Source organism: Suricata suricatta, chromosome 7 (genome assembly GCF_006229205.1).
Source record: "Suricata suricatta isolate VVHF042 chromosome 7, meerkat_22Aug2017_6uvM2_HiC, whole genome shotgun sequence".
Taxonomy (NCBI): Eukaryota; Metazoa; Chordata; class Mammalia; order Carnivora; family Herpestidae; genus Suricata; species Suricata suricatta.
This window is the reverse complement of record NC_043706.1, coordinates 95563212-95579535: the sequence shown is the minus strand read 5'-3', so window position 1 is coordinate 95579535 and position 16324 is coordinate 95563212. Positions and strand designations below refer to the sequence as shown.

At 42.6% G+C, this 16324-nt stretch overlaps 1 protein-coding gene across 2 annotated transcripts; it reads right to left on the bottom strand.

Moving 5' to 3' along the window:
* Positions 1-434: 434 nt before the first annotated feature.
* On the bottom strand, positions 435-10117 carry GTF3C6 (general transcription factor IIIC subunit 6). Of its 2 annotated transcripts, XM_029944771.1 has the most exons (6): positions 9986-10114; positions 9586-9666; positions 7603-7666; positions 7461-7505; positions 4865-4978; positions 435-1878 (listed from the first exon to the last, which is right to left on the bottom strand). In XM_029944771.1, the coding sequence occupies exons 1-6, from the start codon at positions 10097-10099 to the stop codon at positions 1577-1579; spliced, it is 720 nt and encodes a 239-aa protein (XP_029800631.1). In that variant the 5' UTR covers positions 10100-10114; the 3' UTR covers positions 435-1576. The 2 variants fall into 2 exon arrangements, with proteins under 2 accessions (XP_029800631.1, XP_029800633.1); XM_029944773.1 differs by lacking the exon at positions 4865-4978 and having other exon boundaries at positions 9986-10117.
* Positions 10118-16324: the final 6207 nt, after the last annotated feature.

Sequence of the window (16324 nt, the reverse complement as noted above, 5' to 3'; positions counted from 1 at the left end):
CAGTAATTTATCTGATTCTATCTGTCAACAAATTTGTTATGATCAACTATGTAAGTATATAATGAACAAATGGGCAGATTTCCTAACATTTCCATAATGTCAGATCAGATGTAAGGGAACAAGATCATCTGGGTGGGGGCAGAAGCCATGCTGGCTTAGAAACTTCAGGCCCCCCAAACCCAGCATCTCTTGAAACAGCCATTAGTGTAGCTTCCAGGGATCTCTGTAATAAGAACCACAGTGCTCGGGGCGCCCGGCTGGCTCAGTCAGTAGAGCATGTGACTCTTAATCTCAGGGTTGTGAATTCAACCTCCTATTGGGCATGGAGACTATTAAAAAAAAAAAAATAGAAAAAGGAAAAGGAAAAGAAAAGAAACAGTGTTTCCAGTCCATATTTTCCAGTTGTCATATAGTCTTCCTGATCTAGATACAGGTTACCAATAAAGGGTCATTTTTATTATAAACAATATTGCCTGACATCACAGTCGACATTCTATTCTCCCATCTAATAGATTTCTAAAGAAAACAGTGCCAAAAGTTAAACTGGAAGTCATTCTACCAAGGAGAAAAAGAAAGGGTTCTATTATTAACCTTCTTTAGTCTTGGCAGTCCAGGGCAGATATCAGGATCCAATCTTCTATCTTGCCGCTCTGCCACTCCTGGCTTCCACTTCCAAGGGGACTTTGTTTTCCCAAAAGCCTGCTGAAGCTCTAGCCACCACATCCATGTTCCAGCAGGAAGAGAAAGAAGATGAACGGGCCCATTTTTCTTAAATGTTTGCCTTAAAGTTTAAGGAAACTTTCCAGAAGCATCTATCACTCAACACATAATTCCATGTCACTGGCCAGTACTTAGTTATAAGGCCACGTATGTGCATATACATGGGCACACTGATAACCTGCATAATTCTGGGACTGCTACAAAAGAGAAAAAAGAAAAAACAGATACTGGGTCAGGTAATTAGGTGAGTCAGAGACAGTATGATGGAAGAAGCAGGAGAGACTCAGCGAGTGAGAGGGACTTGACTGTTACTCGCTCTGAAGAGAAGACCATAGCCAAGCAATGTAGGCTGCCTCCAGAAGGTGGAAATGGTTCTCAGATGATAGCAAGAAAATGGGCTTGATCCTTCAACTGTAAAGAACTGAAATCTGCCAATAATTGAATGAATAAGGAAATAGAGTCCCCCCATCCCCAACCTCCAGAAAAGAATGAGGTCCTGCCAATACTCTGAGTTTAGCCCAGTCCGTCAGATAGCTGACCGACACCTGCGTCACTTTAAGCCACTAAGTTTGGAGTTATTTATGATGGCTGCAATAAAAAATGTATACACTTACTTTAATAAAACTTCTAATTTAAAGGACTTATCAGAGAAGGGTTCCTATAGTCATTTATATCATATTTTTAAAAATTCAATTCATATCTGGTCCTTAATGACTCTAGTATATAAAACTGCACTATAGTTGGAAATGTGTGTATAGTCAACAAAACTAGTAAAATAGTGAACTGAAAAGCTACAGAGTCAATTATTTTATATAAAAACTCCAAAAGTTTGTTACTAGTTATAATGAGAAACATTTCATCTAGGAGTGAGTTCTAAGGCAGTATCTTGAGTTTCCATAAATACAGAACCTTCTGTCTCAGAAGAAGGGGTATCAATAAGAGAACCAGAATTCTCTATCTCCAAGTTCAGTGGTTTCGCCTGTTCATAAGTCAGGCTTGAATTCTCTTTCATTTGAATCTCTTGCTCCTCCAACTCCAAAGGTTTCTCTGAGGCTGAAGCTACCACGTCGTCATCTTCACTCTCATGGAGAAAGCTACAAATCATGTTGGGTCTATAGGAGAAATCATTGTCCTTGATCTGCAGCCATTCCACACCACCTAATCAGGGAGGGTGAGGGATGAGAGGACAACCAAGAAAGAGACATGAGAAAGGAATTTCAGTTACGGAAGTATATTTCTCTTTAACTTGAATTTTCTTCCAATGAATACACGTCAAAATAAAGCCCCAAGTAAACAAACAAACATGTTAGTCCATAACTACTGATAAATAATCATGGAATTTCCATCTTACCTGAAGATCTTGGAATGCCTATAGTGTACGCAACATCAAAATCACTAAAGACAGAATATAGTCAGTAATATACAGTAACTTTATATGGTGGCCAATGGTAACTACACTTATACTGAGCACTCTGTAATGTATATAATTATCAAATCACTATGTTGCACACCTGAAACTAATGTAAAATTGTACATCAACTATACTCCAATTAAAAACTTAAAATTAAGTAATTCACACTGTAAAAATAAATCACTAAAAAACAAATCACTAAAATTAATCAACTTCAGTTACTATTCCAAACCTCTTTTCCAGAGTCCAATTCTCATCTCATTCCGAGATCATTTGAGCTCTCACTGCCACCTCATGCCTTATAGGAAATTCTGTCACTTCCATACAATTTTCTCCTCGGTTTTCATCATCGATGATACCATCCTACCGTCTTTCAGGTTAACACTCACATGTAATTTTGAATTGGAACATCCAATGATGAAATGAGACACCGCTCCAAAAAAACCAAACAATAAAAAAAACACAAAATCTTTAAAAAAGTGTTTTCCTTCACAGCCTTATAATCAAAGCCCTAACCTATCAATGAACCCCCCCATAATCAAGAACTGCTTCAATAATGCTAATCATTTCTCCTTTTATCCTTTTTTTAAAAATTTTTTTAATGTTTTATTTATTTTTGATACAGAGAGAGACAGAGCATGAGAGGGGGAGGGTCAGAGAGAGAGGGAGACACAGAATCCAAATACAGGCTCCAGGCTCTGAGCTAGCTGTCAGCACAGAGCCTGATGCGGGGCTCGAACCCACGAACGTGAGATCTGACCTGAGCCGAAGTCGGAGGCTTAACCGACTGAGCCACCCAGGCGCCCCTCTTCTTTTATCCTTATGACCTTTCAGTCAAATATTTTCAATGGATGCTCATGAACTTCTATAGCAAGCCTCGGCTCTACCTTCAAAATATCTTCTAAATAGCTTAATACTTGGCACACAACAGAAACTTAAAATGAGTTGAATGAAATGGGTGTTGAGTCCCATTCACACGTCTGTTTCAGTGTGATTTACTTTAGAGCGCAAACTCCCAGAAGGAAAGGGCCACATCTCCTTTTCTTCTGTTCTGCTTGCAGCATATTGCCATGTGTGGTGGCCTCTAAGATGGTCCCCACAGATCTTCACCTTCCTGGAATTCATGTCCCTGGGTCATCTCCTCCCACAATAAATAGGACATGGCAGAAATGACAGAAGGTGACTGACTTCTAAGGCTAGTTCATAAAAGATATCGTGGTTTCTACCTTGTTCTCACAGATCACTTGATCTGGAAGAAGCCAGCTACCATGTCAAGGGTGCCCTTGAGCAGGACTGTGGGTAGGCAAGGTCCTGGGGCCTCGGGCTAACAGCCAGCATAAACTTGCCAGGCATGTGAGTGAGCCAACTTATATCCAGATGTTCGAGCATGACTCGGGCCTTCAGATCCCGGCAGCCCAGCCAACGTATTGATGGGAACCTCAAGAGAGACACAGAGCCAGAACCACCTGGCCAAGCTGATTCCAAATGCCTGATTCACAGAGACTATGTAAAATATTTTTGTTGTTGTTTTTTTAAACCATTAAAAAATGGAGGGAATTTTTAATGCAGCAATGCATAACCAATATAGCCTTGAGCTAACTAATGTATTTAATTACCCAAATCTTCGAACGGTTGACCTGTCAGTTTACTAAAGACTACAGGAACAGAAATTCTACAACTTCCTGCTTTAAATATCAAAAGAATAGCTAAGCTGTCTGATGTAGCTGCCTTTCAAGTCCATTCTAGAACTTCAAGTAACTCTTTCTTCCTGTTATTTTCATGAAATGCCAAAAATGGTGTTAGTTTGGGGATATACATGTTAAGAACAAAGATTTTTTATGTACTTATATGTAACTGCTATAATTAATTTCTACATGATTAATGTGCCTTCAAATGTTTATTCCATAAAACACAATAAATCAAGTCACAAATATTCATTACTAGGGTCATGTTTACTAGAGTTTGAAATGTCTTTGAGAATGAACTTTTTTTCATTAGGAAATTTTTAAAAATTGAAGTATAGTTGACACACAATGTGACGAATCTCAGGGGTACAATACAGTGATGTGAAGTCTCTATGTTCCGTTACGCTCACAACCGTAGCTACCATCTGTCCACGTACACCATACGCTACTCCAGGACCACTGAATATTCCCAAGTGCGCATTTTATTCGCGTGACACATTCATCCCATAACTGGAAACCTCTGTCTCCCAGTCCCCTTCACCATTCTGCCCATCCCACCACCCCCGCCCCTCTGGCAACCACCAATTTGTTCTCTGTATTTATGGGTCTGTTTCTGCTTTTTGTTTATTCATTTGTTTTTTATATTCCATGTATAGATGAAATCATACATTTGTCTTTCTCTTACTTCACTTATGAGCTTTTAAACTACCAAGTAATTATTTGTTCACCTCCACAGATATGTGCCTGCTATGCGTGCAAGAAGCACTAGTTGAAAGTCTCTACTCTGAGATGACCAGCCACTGGAGAAGGCTCAGTGGATGCAAATTAAGAATGAAATCTCTGTGAGATCATGACCTGCGCCGAAGTCAGACCCTTAACCTACTGAGCCATCCAGGCGCCCGAACAGATGAATTTTAAATCTACTTTTGGTACTTTTCACAGAGTACCCTCAACTTTCACATTACGTAGCTATCCCTACAAAGTACAGGAATGTCCTGGCGGCAATGTGTCCTAAATCACCTACTTTCCGAGAACTTAGTGAACTAACCTATGTTTTCTTCTCCTTCCTTCTTTTCTGTCAGAAGCGTTCTCGTCATGCTGAGCTTCTTCATTGTATGGCACTTATATTTTAGCACCGTTTTATTACTGCCTTCTGTATCACCTAGAACATAAAATGAACTCAACTTACTGTTGATGCCATCAAATAATCATGTTAAGCCTCAACAATTCCAGTTCAGGGTCACCTGGGTGGCTCGCTGGTTGAGCACCCAACTTCAGCTCAGGTCATGATCTCGTGGTTTGTGGCTTCGAGCCCCACATCTGGCTCTACATTGGTGGTGCTCAGCCTGCTTAGAATTCTCTCTCTCTTTCCCTCTCTGCCCTTTCCCCACTTATGTCCTCTTTCTCTCTCAATCTAAGTAAGTAAACTTAAAAACATTTTTTTTAGGGGTACCTAGGTGGCTCAGGTTGGTTAAGCATCCAACTTTGGCCCAGGTCATGATCTCACAGTTTGTGAGTTCAAGCCCCATGTAGAACTCTGCTGACAACTCAGAGCCTGGAGCCTGCTTCGGATTCTGTTTCTCCCTCTCTCTCTGCTCCTCACCTGCTCACATTCTGTCTCTGTCTCTCTCTCAAGGGTAAACAAACATTAAAAAAAAAAACCCAAAAAAACAACAAAAAATTTTTTTAAATAATAATTCCAGTTAAAGAGTCAAACTAAACTACTTCCTGTAGAAATAGTATAGTAAGTTCAAGATTTAACTCATCACTCCTGCTCCAGGCACAGAAGTAACAGATAAAATACATAACAACTGAAGGCAAAACTGGATTCAAAAACAACAAATATCTCCAGAGGACCGAAACACAAAGCTGTGAGTGAAATTAAAGCTATAGGCCTGTTAGGCTCTAGGCCCAAAGTAGAGAAATGGAGCCAGGAACCTGGCCTTACAGGGTAATGAGGTCTCAAATTCTACCACTCAAAATGAAGCACCAAAGTTAGACTTACTGCCTGCAGCCTGGAGTGAGGACATTCCCAATCACAAAAGAAGGGTCAGGGAAAAAACCTGCTGCCAACTTGCTGCCTGGGGGTACAGCTTTATTGGAGACTGTGGATGCAGGCAAGAGGGAGCTACAGGCGTGAAGCACACTGAAAATTTGCACATGCTGTTACGTGAGTGTAACTAATACTACACTTTAGAAAGGATCATAGTTGGGGCGCCTGGGTAGCTCAGTTGGTTAAGCACCCAACTTCGGCTCAGGTCATGATCTCGCAGTTCGTGAGTTCGAGCCCCACGTTGGGCTCTGTGCTGACAGCTCAGAACCTAGAACCTACTTTGAATTCTGTGTCTCCCTTTCTCTCTACCCCTGCCCACACTCTGTCTCTCTCTCTCTCTCTCAAAAATAAATAAACCTTAGAATAAATTTTAGAAAGGATCATAGTCATACCTGTTTGGTTGAACCATATAAAACTGTCCATATTCAGTCCAAATTGGTCACTTCATATGGTTAAACTTAACACACATTCAGCAATCTAGAAATTCCATTTCTAAGTATATACTTGAGAAACATTTTTACATACATGCACAAGGAGATACAAACATACTCACGGCAGCATTTTTGCAGTGAGGTAATATGTATAATTAAGATCAGAGGCTCTGGTCCAGACAACCTGGGTTCAAATCCTGCCCGTTTCACTTTATGTATGACCCTGGGAATGTTATCTACCCTTCTGTGCTTCAGTGTCTTCAAATATAAAATGAAGAGTGCAATGGGATCTACCTCACAGGTGTGATGAGGGTTAAATGAGTTAATACGTGTGGCATTTAGAACAGTGCGTAACCCATAGAAGGCATTCAGTAACTTTTCAGATTTATTAATATTTAATAGTAAAAAGAGAAGTGATCAACATGTCCAGTAACTGGAGAATAAATTGTGGTATGGTCACAAATAGAAGACTAAACAACAGGGAAAATAGAATTATACATACCAATATGTATAAACCTCAAAACCTATCTATAACTGAAAAGGGTTATAGAATATGGAAAGCTCTAGAATGATACATGTAATTTATATCAAGTTAGAAAATATACCCCCCAAAAAGCTACTTATTGTTTGTATATATAGATACATATATCCACACACATACACACACATATATATATGACAAAATCAGGTACAGGAAAGAAAAACATCAAATTCAGGATAGTGATTATCAAGACAGAGAAAGGGTCATTTTTTTTTGTTTGTCTGTTTTCTTTAATGTTTATTTATTTTTGAGACAGAGACAGGGCGAACAAGGGAGGGGCAGAGAGGGAGACACAGGATCTGAAGCAGGCTCCAGGCTCTGAGCTGTCAGTACAGAGCCCGATGCAGGGCTGGAACCCATAAACAGAGAGATCATGACCTGAGCCGAAGTCGGACACTTAACCGACTGAGCCACCCAGGCGGCCCAGGGTCATTTGTTTAGAGAGGGGTATACAAGATGCTTCAAATGCATCTGGAATCTTTTTAACTATATGGCAAAATGGTAGGATTTGATACAGCTAGACAATGGATACATGAGATATTTACGTTTAACATTCACTGTCCATAAGTTGGTAATATTTCATAGTAAAAAGATTTGAATTAGCACTGCAAGCACTTACCATGTTCAACATTTTCTTCAAAGATAACACAGGTCCCAAGAGTGTCTGCAGAAAAGATGAAGGCAATTTGTTGAGAAATAACAATGACTTTCTGTGAAAAGCATATAAAAACAGAAGTTTCATCTATCTGACATTCTCCTACCTTCATACTCTCCAGCAAAGACATAATTGTCCACTTGCAGAATGGGTCTCTCAGTGTCAATTCCCTACAGCAGAACACAGGATCATAAAAAAAAAATCATCATTAGAAAAAGCCTTTCAGGGTTGGGTGAAATGGGTGAAGGCAGTCAAAAGATAAAGACGTTCAGTCATAAAATAAGTCCTGGGAATGTAATGTACAGCATGGTGACTCTACTTAATACCATACTGTATACTTGAAAGTTGCTGAGAGTAAATCTTAAAAGTTCTCCATTTGCAACTATGTGGATGAAACTAGAGCTGAGCGAAATCAGTCAGAGAAAGACAAATATCATATGACTTCACTCATATGGGGTCTTGAAGATACAAAACAGATGAACATAAGGGAAGCGAAGCAAAAATAATATAAAAACAGGGAGGAGAACAAAAACATAAGAGACTCTTAACTATGGAGAACAAACAAAGTTACTGGAGCGGTTGAGGGGGGATGAGCTAAATGGGTAAGGGGCATTAAGGAACCTACTCTTCTTTTAATTTTTCAATGTTTATTTATTTTTGAGAGAGAGATAGAGCACAGGGTGGGAAGGGGAGAGCAGAGAGAGAGAGGGAGACACAGAATCAAATCCAAAGCAGGCTCCAGTCTCTGAGCTGTCAGCACAGAACTCTAAGCGGGGCTTGAACTCATGAACTGTAAGATCATGACTTCAGCCACAGTTGGACACTCAACCTACTGAGCCCCCCAGGTGCCCCAGGAATCTACTCTTGAAATCACTGTTGCATTATATGCCAACTAACTTGAACACTGAACATAAATATTTATTATTATTTTTTTAATTTTGAGAGACAGAGAGCGCAGGCAGGGGAGGGTGAGAGAGAGAGGGAGACACAGAATCCCAAGCAGGCTCCAGGCTCTGAGCTGTCAGCACAGAGCCTGACGTGGGGCTCAAACCCACAAACCGTGAGATCATGACCTGAGCCAAAGCTGGAGGCTTAACGACTGAGCCACCCAGGCGCCCCTGAACATAAATTTTTTAAAAAGTTATTAATAATAAAAAAAAGTTCTCATTAAGATAGGGCACCTGGCCAGCTCAGTCTGTAGAGCATGCAACTCTTCATCTCGGGTCCCGAGTTCAGGCCCCACAATGGGCACAGAACTTAAACAAACAAAAATTCACTATCGGAAAAAATATCATAACTGTGTGTAGTGACAGAAGTTAACTAGACTTCTTGTGGTAACCATTTCCCAGTATATACAACTATTAAATCATTACGTTGTACTTCTGAAATACAATGTTATACGTCAATCATATCTCAATTAAAGCCAAAAAAGAAAAGAGCACTCACTATGTTGTAACCTTGCTACCAAGGAGAGTGATCACAACTGAGGAATCTCTGGAGCTTGTCCTCACAAGTACAAAATAAGCTAAAAATGCTCTGATCACAGCAGCTGCAACCTGAAGAACACTTATGTCACATCCAAGCAGTGACGTGTATTTCAGTCAACATCCTCAAGTTAAGAACAGTTTTGTCCATAGTAGCTCAAAGATTTTAAAGTAAAGTGATGAAACGGATGGTAACTTATGACACCATAGCTCAAGTCTACAGCAGAGCTTGAGGTCTTTTCAGTCTCAGTAAGGCGTCTTCTCTCCCTTGTCCAGGCAGCGTCTGCGTGCATATCTGAACTCGCTTCACTGTGTTTTCTCTCGCCAACGCACTATTGAAACAATGGTTTCTTTTCTTTAAATATTGTTCCATATCAAAATGCTACCCGCTCTAAATCTTCAACTTTCTCCAGCCACACATTCACTCAAGCAGAGTGTGGCATTTTCTCCCATTTGCTTCCCATAGTCCCTTTGTACTTCTAGGTAACTGTCCTCAGAATTCACTGCTTTGTAACGAGGAATAGATCCTTGGGGGTATGTATTTCATTCATCCTTGTTTACATGTAAGAAAACCTACAAAAATCCTTTAATTCTAGACGACTCACCAAAATCTTGCATTTATTTTCACATTTTGATAGAAAGTCTGAGTCAATAATTCCGGACAATTCCACCAAAACCAACTGCTCCTGGTGGAAGAAAGAGCAGTTAATATGCTAGCACGGGAGTGCGCAGGAAGAGGCCGTTAACAAGAGGAGCCAAAACTCCCCACTGCAAGCATCCCAACCTTTGTGAACACTACTAAGTCGTGCTTTCGACGAGAGGAAGCAGGCGACGTTCCCTAGGGTAACTTCCTCCACTTCCCCACTCTAACGACCGCGGAGCCGCCAGGGCCGGGGCCCGCCCTCCTGGCTTCGCGCGCCGGGGACTCTCCCTCCCGCCGGCCGCGTCCCGACTCCCTGCCCCACACGCCGCCCCCGCCGCCCAGGCCTCCGCAGTGCCACTCACCGCGTCCTCTTCTTCCTCGTCTTCGTCCTCCCGGCTCCGCTCCTCGGGGGCCGCCATGATACCGCACCTTTCCGGAACCTCCGAGCCACAAGCCACGCCCTCCGCGGCCGCCATCTTGAGTGCGGGCGGCAGCTCCCGGTTCCACCGCCGCTCCGACCCCGCGGCTGCGCCTGCCAGGACGCGAGATGGCCGCCCCCGTGGCCACGTGGAAGTCCGGGCCAGGCCTCCTCCTTGTCCTCTCGTGAGCGGGCGCTGGGCTCTGGCGGCGGCTGGCTGGGGCCGGCCTGCGACCGAAATCGCCCTGACTCCCGGCCCCGGGTTAGGGGAGAGGGCTGGGGAGAGAGATGAGAAAGCAGGTGCGAGCGAGGAAACCACTCGGTGGGAGGGAAACGGGAGAGGCCTCGCTTTGGCCCGAGCCTACATTTCTTGGAAAGAAATTTCTTAATAACGTGTGAGCACTACCCCTCAATTCAAGTTCTCCATGAGCCGAATTAAGGGCACATTTCCGTGTAACACGTAACGAGCGCGCGCTGCGCAAAAAGTCCCGCGCTAGAAAGTGGGCTTGGGATTCAGGCAGGACGGCTGCAGGGACTCTTAGGGTAGAGAAAGGGACTTAACCAATTATAACTCATCGGACAGGTCGTTGTAGGTGCTATACTACCAACGTTGTGCGGGGAGTACAGAGACCTTGGGAAGGGGAATTTTGAACAGAATTTTCTTAAACTCATAGTTTTTCTGATTATGAAATAAATAATCTTTATACATGAGACAGGATGATCTAGCTCCAAAAAGCATGAGCTTTGGGGTCTGATACTTGTCCAGTTCAGCTGCATTCTTAGCAGGAAAATCTTAGGCAAGTTAGTTATTGTGAGGATTAAATGAGACAATACATGTAAAATAAATTTATCCCATTATTGGGCGTATCTAAAAGTGCTTCTTTGGGGTGCTTGGGTGTCTCATACGGTTAAGCATCTGACTCTTAGTTTCGGCTCACGTCATAATCACAGTTCATGGGTTCAAGCCCCTCACTGGACTCTGAGCTGATATTCTGTCTTTCTCTCTTTGCACCTCCCTGGCTCAGGCTCTCCCTCTATCAAAATGAATAAATAAACTTTAAAAAAGGGCCTTGTAAATTGAAAAATTACACAAAGTATCAGATTTTACTGGAGTGAAAGGAAAGATAATGAGAAGGACAATCCTAGTTAAGGGAACAGCAGAGACACAAAGGCTTGAGGAATGAGAAGTGTTTTGCAAGGTCAGTGTAACAATTCAAGATGTCCCTTTCAGAAGGTTCACCTGGAGGCTTCTTAGCTCTACCCCCACCCTTCTGGCCAGGATCCCACAGGGTGATAGCCCCATTTGCTTGGCTCACCCCACACCCAGGGCCACTGTCTGGCTCTGACTACAGCTATTAAGTGCTACCTGCCTCTCAGGCACTCCTCTTACCCAGTTTCTGAGGTCATATGAGTGTCTGTGATGTCTTCCTGTGTCTTCTCCCACTCGATTCCCCCAGCCTCCCTCTGCTTTCATGCTCAGAACATCATCGTCCTAGGCCGCCTCTTCCCCCAAACCTCACCTTTTCTTCCAGTAGAAAATTCTGCTTGATCTTTGGTGCACTGCCCACTTCCAAGCTCCAGTGGGCCCAAGCCTGAGCCAGAGGCCTTTGTTTTGGGGGGCGAGAGGGATGGTTGTGATTGCCCTTGCCTGACCTGAGAGGAACACTGAACCTCTGAGTTCCCAGGACCCTGGGTTTGCCCAGGGTAGGCCTGGCATGGCCATTGGTGGGGGCTGGGACAGCAATGTCACTTCCCTCCTCTCAGTATCCTCTCAGAGTCTATCTCTGTAAGATAGAAAGGGAAAGGCAAATTTCTAATTCACCAGCAATAAAAATTAGAGGAGGCTTGGCCCTCAACCCTTGTATTTCTCTCTTTTCACTCTCTTCCTCCCACCCACAAGACTGGTTTGGAGGGCAGGGTGGAGAGAGCTGGCAACTACTGTGAGCAAGTTCCCTAACCTGTGACCAGCCTCCTCCCATGACTGGTGACTGTTTAATGAGCTGTGCGTCCCCCACAAAAACAAGAGTGCCCCTCTGCGAGGCCACTGCCCCTCTGCACAGCCCCTTTCCGGTGACCCTCACCAGATCTCTGAACTGGGTGAGGGAGCCATCCTGGTAATCCCTGCCCGTTCCACTCACCCCCTCACTGCACCTGCCCCAGAACCTGGGCCTAGGCCAGAGGGGCAGGGGGAAGAGAAGGCATTAATAGGAAAAAAAAAAAGAAAAATATATGAACAGACTCAGCTTTGGGACTTCCAACCACAAAAGAAATTAACATATATAAATATATATATCTACCATATGTGATGGAAAGACTTCATTTTCTTTTCCCAAAGAAATAAAATGGAGAAAGCCTCTTGAGTGGCAAAAAAAAAAAAAAAAAAATGTCCCTTTCAAATAAACAGCCTCATATTTCCAATCAAGGTTATTCCTGTTTACTCTTTATAAAGTAATTATTATTTTTATTTATTTTGAACAATTGACAAAAGGATATGGAGAAGTTATCTTTCCATCCCTATCGCCCAACATCCTCTTTCCATAGGCAACCATTTTACTATACTTTCAGAGATATTCTGTGTATTTACAAAAACATCTCTGTATGTATACAAAAATCTGTAAAGTAATTTTAATATTATAATATAGCACACAGACTAGAAAACCATTCCCTTGGGAGGAAAGGAGACATTATAGTATTGGTTTTATGTCCTAGAGCTCATGCCCTTTGAAAATTAGCTTAAAGTTTGAAACATCTTGAACAGTAAAACAGATATTTACTGGGCAGAAAAACCTATCAGCATCAACTGTGAAAGAGAGAGCAAAAGAAGACTTTTAGTGATTGGGAGGAATTTCAATGGTTTGTAACTGGACTCCTTTTTTTTTTTAAGATTTTTTTTTTCAGTAATCTACATCTAATGTGGGGCTCAAATTTATAGTCATGAGATTAAGAGTTTCATGGTCTACTGATTGAGACAGCCAGGTGCCCCTGGAATACATTATTTTTTTTTATTTTTTAAGCTTATTTATGTATTTTGAGAGAGAAAATGTGCAAGTGGGGGAGTGGCAGAGAGAGAAAGAGAGAGACAGACATTGAAGCCCAAGCAGGCTCTGTGATGCCTTCGCTGAGTTCGACTCAGGAACTCGAATCCATGAATCATGAGATCATAACATGAGCTGAAATCAAAAGTCAGATGCTCAACCCAATGAGTCACCCAGGCGTGCATCCCTTACCCCACCCTTGCCCCCCAGAGTTCATTCTTAATTTGTTCTATTCTTAGGGTGCCTGGCTGGCTCAGTCAGGAGAGCATGCAACTCTTGATCTCTGGATTTTGTAGTTCAAGCCCTATGTTGGGCATAGAGCTTACTTAAAAAGAAAAAAAATTCTATTCTCAATCCTAAAAAAGATAAAAAGTCTCAGATCCCAACTTAAAGAGACTAAATTATCTTTACTTTAAAATGGAAGCAATAGGGGTGCCTGGCTAGCTCAGCAGAGCTAGAACATCACATCTGACTCATGATCTAGGGGGTGAGCTCGAGCCCCACCTTGGGTGTAAAGATTGCTTTAAAAAGATGGAAGTGGGGTGCCTGAGTGGCTCAATCAGTTGGGCGTCTGACTCTTGGTTCTGGCTCAAGTCTTGATCTCACGGTTTATGGGATCAATCCCCACATCAGGCTCTGCTCTGTCAACACGGAGCCTGCTTGTGGTTCTCTTTTTCTCTCGCTCTGCCCCTCCTCCACTCACATGCATGCTCTCTGTCTCTGTCAAAAATAAATAAATAAATATTTTTTAAAAGTGGAAATAGTAAATCAAAGGTGGCAGATCTACATAGGGAATCTTATTTGCCAATAAAAAGGAGGGGTGCCCGGGTGGCTAAGTTGATTAGGCTTCTGACTTCAGCTCAGGTCAGGATCTCGTGGTTTGTGAGTTCGAGCCCGGTGTTGGGCTCTGTGCTGACAGCTCAGAACCTGGAGCCTCCTTCGGATTCTGTGTCTCCCCCTCTCTCTGCCTCTCCCATGCTCATGCTCTGTCATTCTCTGCCTCTCAGTAATAAATAAAAACGTCAAAAAATTTATTTTTAAAAAAAGGAATGCAGTACAGATACATGCTACAACATGGATGAACTTGAAAACATTACGCCAAGGAGGCGGACACAAAAGCCACATATTGAATAACTCCACTTATTTATTTATTTTATTTTATTTTAAGTCATCTCTAAGCCCAACGTGGGACTCTGACACTCACAACCCTGAGATAAAGAGTCGCCAGGGGCCCCTTGAATGCTTCCATTTACAGGAGATGTCCTGCCAGGCAAGCCTATGGAGAGAAAAAGTAGATTATTGGTTGCCAAGGCCTGGGGGGAGGGGAATGACTTTGGGTAGATATGTGGTTTGTTTGGGAGATGATGAAAATATTCCAGAATTACTTACTGGTGATGGATGCACAACTCTGTGAAAATACCAAAAACCATTGAGTTGTATATATACTTAAAATAGTGAATTCTAGGGGCGCCTGAGTTGCTCAGTCGGTGGTTAAGCCTCTGTCTTTGGTACAGGTCATGATCTCACGGTTCGTGGGTTCGAGTCGCGCGTCAGGCTCTATGCTGACAACTAGCTCAGAGCCTGGAGCCTGTCTTCGAACTCTGTGTCTCTGTTTCTCTCTGACCCTCCCCTGCTCATGCTGTCTCTCTCTCTCTCTCAAAAATAAATTTAAAAAAAAAATTAAAAAATTAAAATAAAATAAAATAGTGAATGCTACGGTATGTGAATTATATCTTAATATTGCTGTTATTAAAAACAACAACGATAATAGAAGCTGCTTGTTTTAAACAGAATAGGGAAGAAAAATTGCTTAGATGAATAAGGAAAAATCCTTGAAGGCCACCTGGGGGCCAAACACTATGGCAGCTGCATAGCAGAGATAGAATTTGGCCCCAGATCCAAAAACATGGCTTAAGGATGAAGCTGGAGGAGGTTGTGGGGAGTTGGTAAGGGTCAAGGGTCATTTGCTTGTTTTAACCCTTTAAGCCTCATGACAGTCTCAAGAGGTAATTACGATCAAGAATGATGTTCAAAATACGTAGCTTAGGGGCACCTGGGTGGCTCAGTCGGTTAAGCAGCCGGCTTCGTCTCAGGTCATGATCTCGCGGTTCATGGGTTCGAGCCCCACGTCCAGCTCTGTGCTGACAGCTAGCTCAGAGCCTGGAGCCTGCTTCACATTCTGTACCTCCCTCTATCTCTGACCCTCACCTGCTCGCACTGTCTCTCAAAAATAAATAAAAGACATAAAAAAATTAAAAAAAATGTAGCTTAATATTTAACAGGATGACAGGAAAATTTAGTCTTTGTCCGTTTTCTTTCCTTTAAAGTCCCAGATATTACACCCTACACCCTATTTGGAGAGAACTTTCCAGTCTTCAGCCCATATTGATTACTCCTAAAATTCCCATGGTTGAAGTCCCTCGGATCCTTGAAATGCGGCTGTAGAAAATCATGTAATTTGCCTCCAACATGGCTCTTAAACCAACTTATAAATTTTCCCTCATTTTGTTACTTCTTAGCAGTAGTTTCCCAGAGCATGGGAATCCCTGCTGGGTTTGGGAACCTCGATGTGCCTTTCTAAGCACAGCACAGATCTTGGCACCCGTCCAGGGCGCTGTGAGGGGAATGAGGACACACCAGTTTACCCTCCTTCCCAGCCTCCAGTTCTGAATAAAGGCACCCTCTCCCCTTTTTCTTCTCAGACATCTAGCGTAATTGCTTCAGGGAGCTCAGACTCTAACAATGGGCAGGAAAAGGCAGGGTCTTCAAATAGCTTCAGCTTTACATTCATTAGACATCTGAGACAATGGAATAAAAATGGCCTGGCTACCTGCTTGGAAGGGATAAAGGGGGAAATGTAGGGTATTAGTATCTCCATAAACTATCCTGTCATATTAATAAAATCTTTTTGAAAAAGTCAATTCTTGTCCGGTTGGTTTTAAGAGTCAAAGAAATTTGCTCACATAATTATAACCTGTGAGCTTAAGAGTTCAAAGTGCTAAATGAGAAGAGATTTGGTAACATGTCTGTCTCAGTACAGTGGTTACTGGGGCATTGCAAGAAGGGGCTGGGGGGGAGCAGATAAAAGATAACGGTCAGGTTTTCTTCAGTCCCATAAGGGAAGAAAATGCCTTTCTAAGTGTTCTAACCTTTATTTATTTTTGAGATAGAGAGAGACAGAGCGTGAGCAAAGGAGGGGCAGAGAGAGAGGGAGACACAGAAGCAGAAGCAGGCTGCAGGCTCTGAGC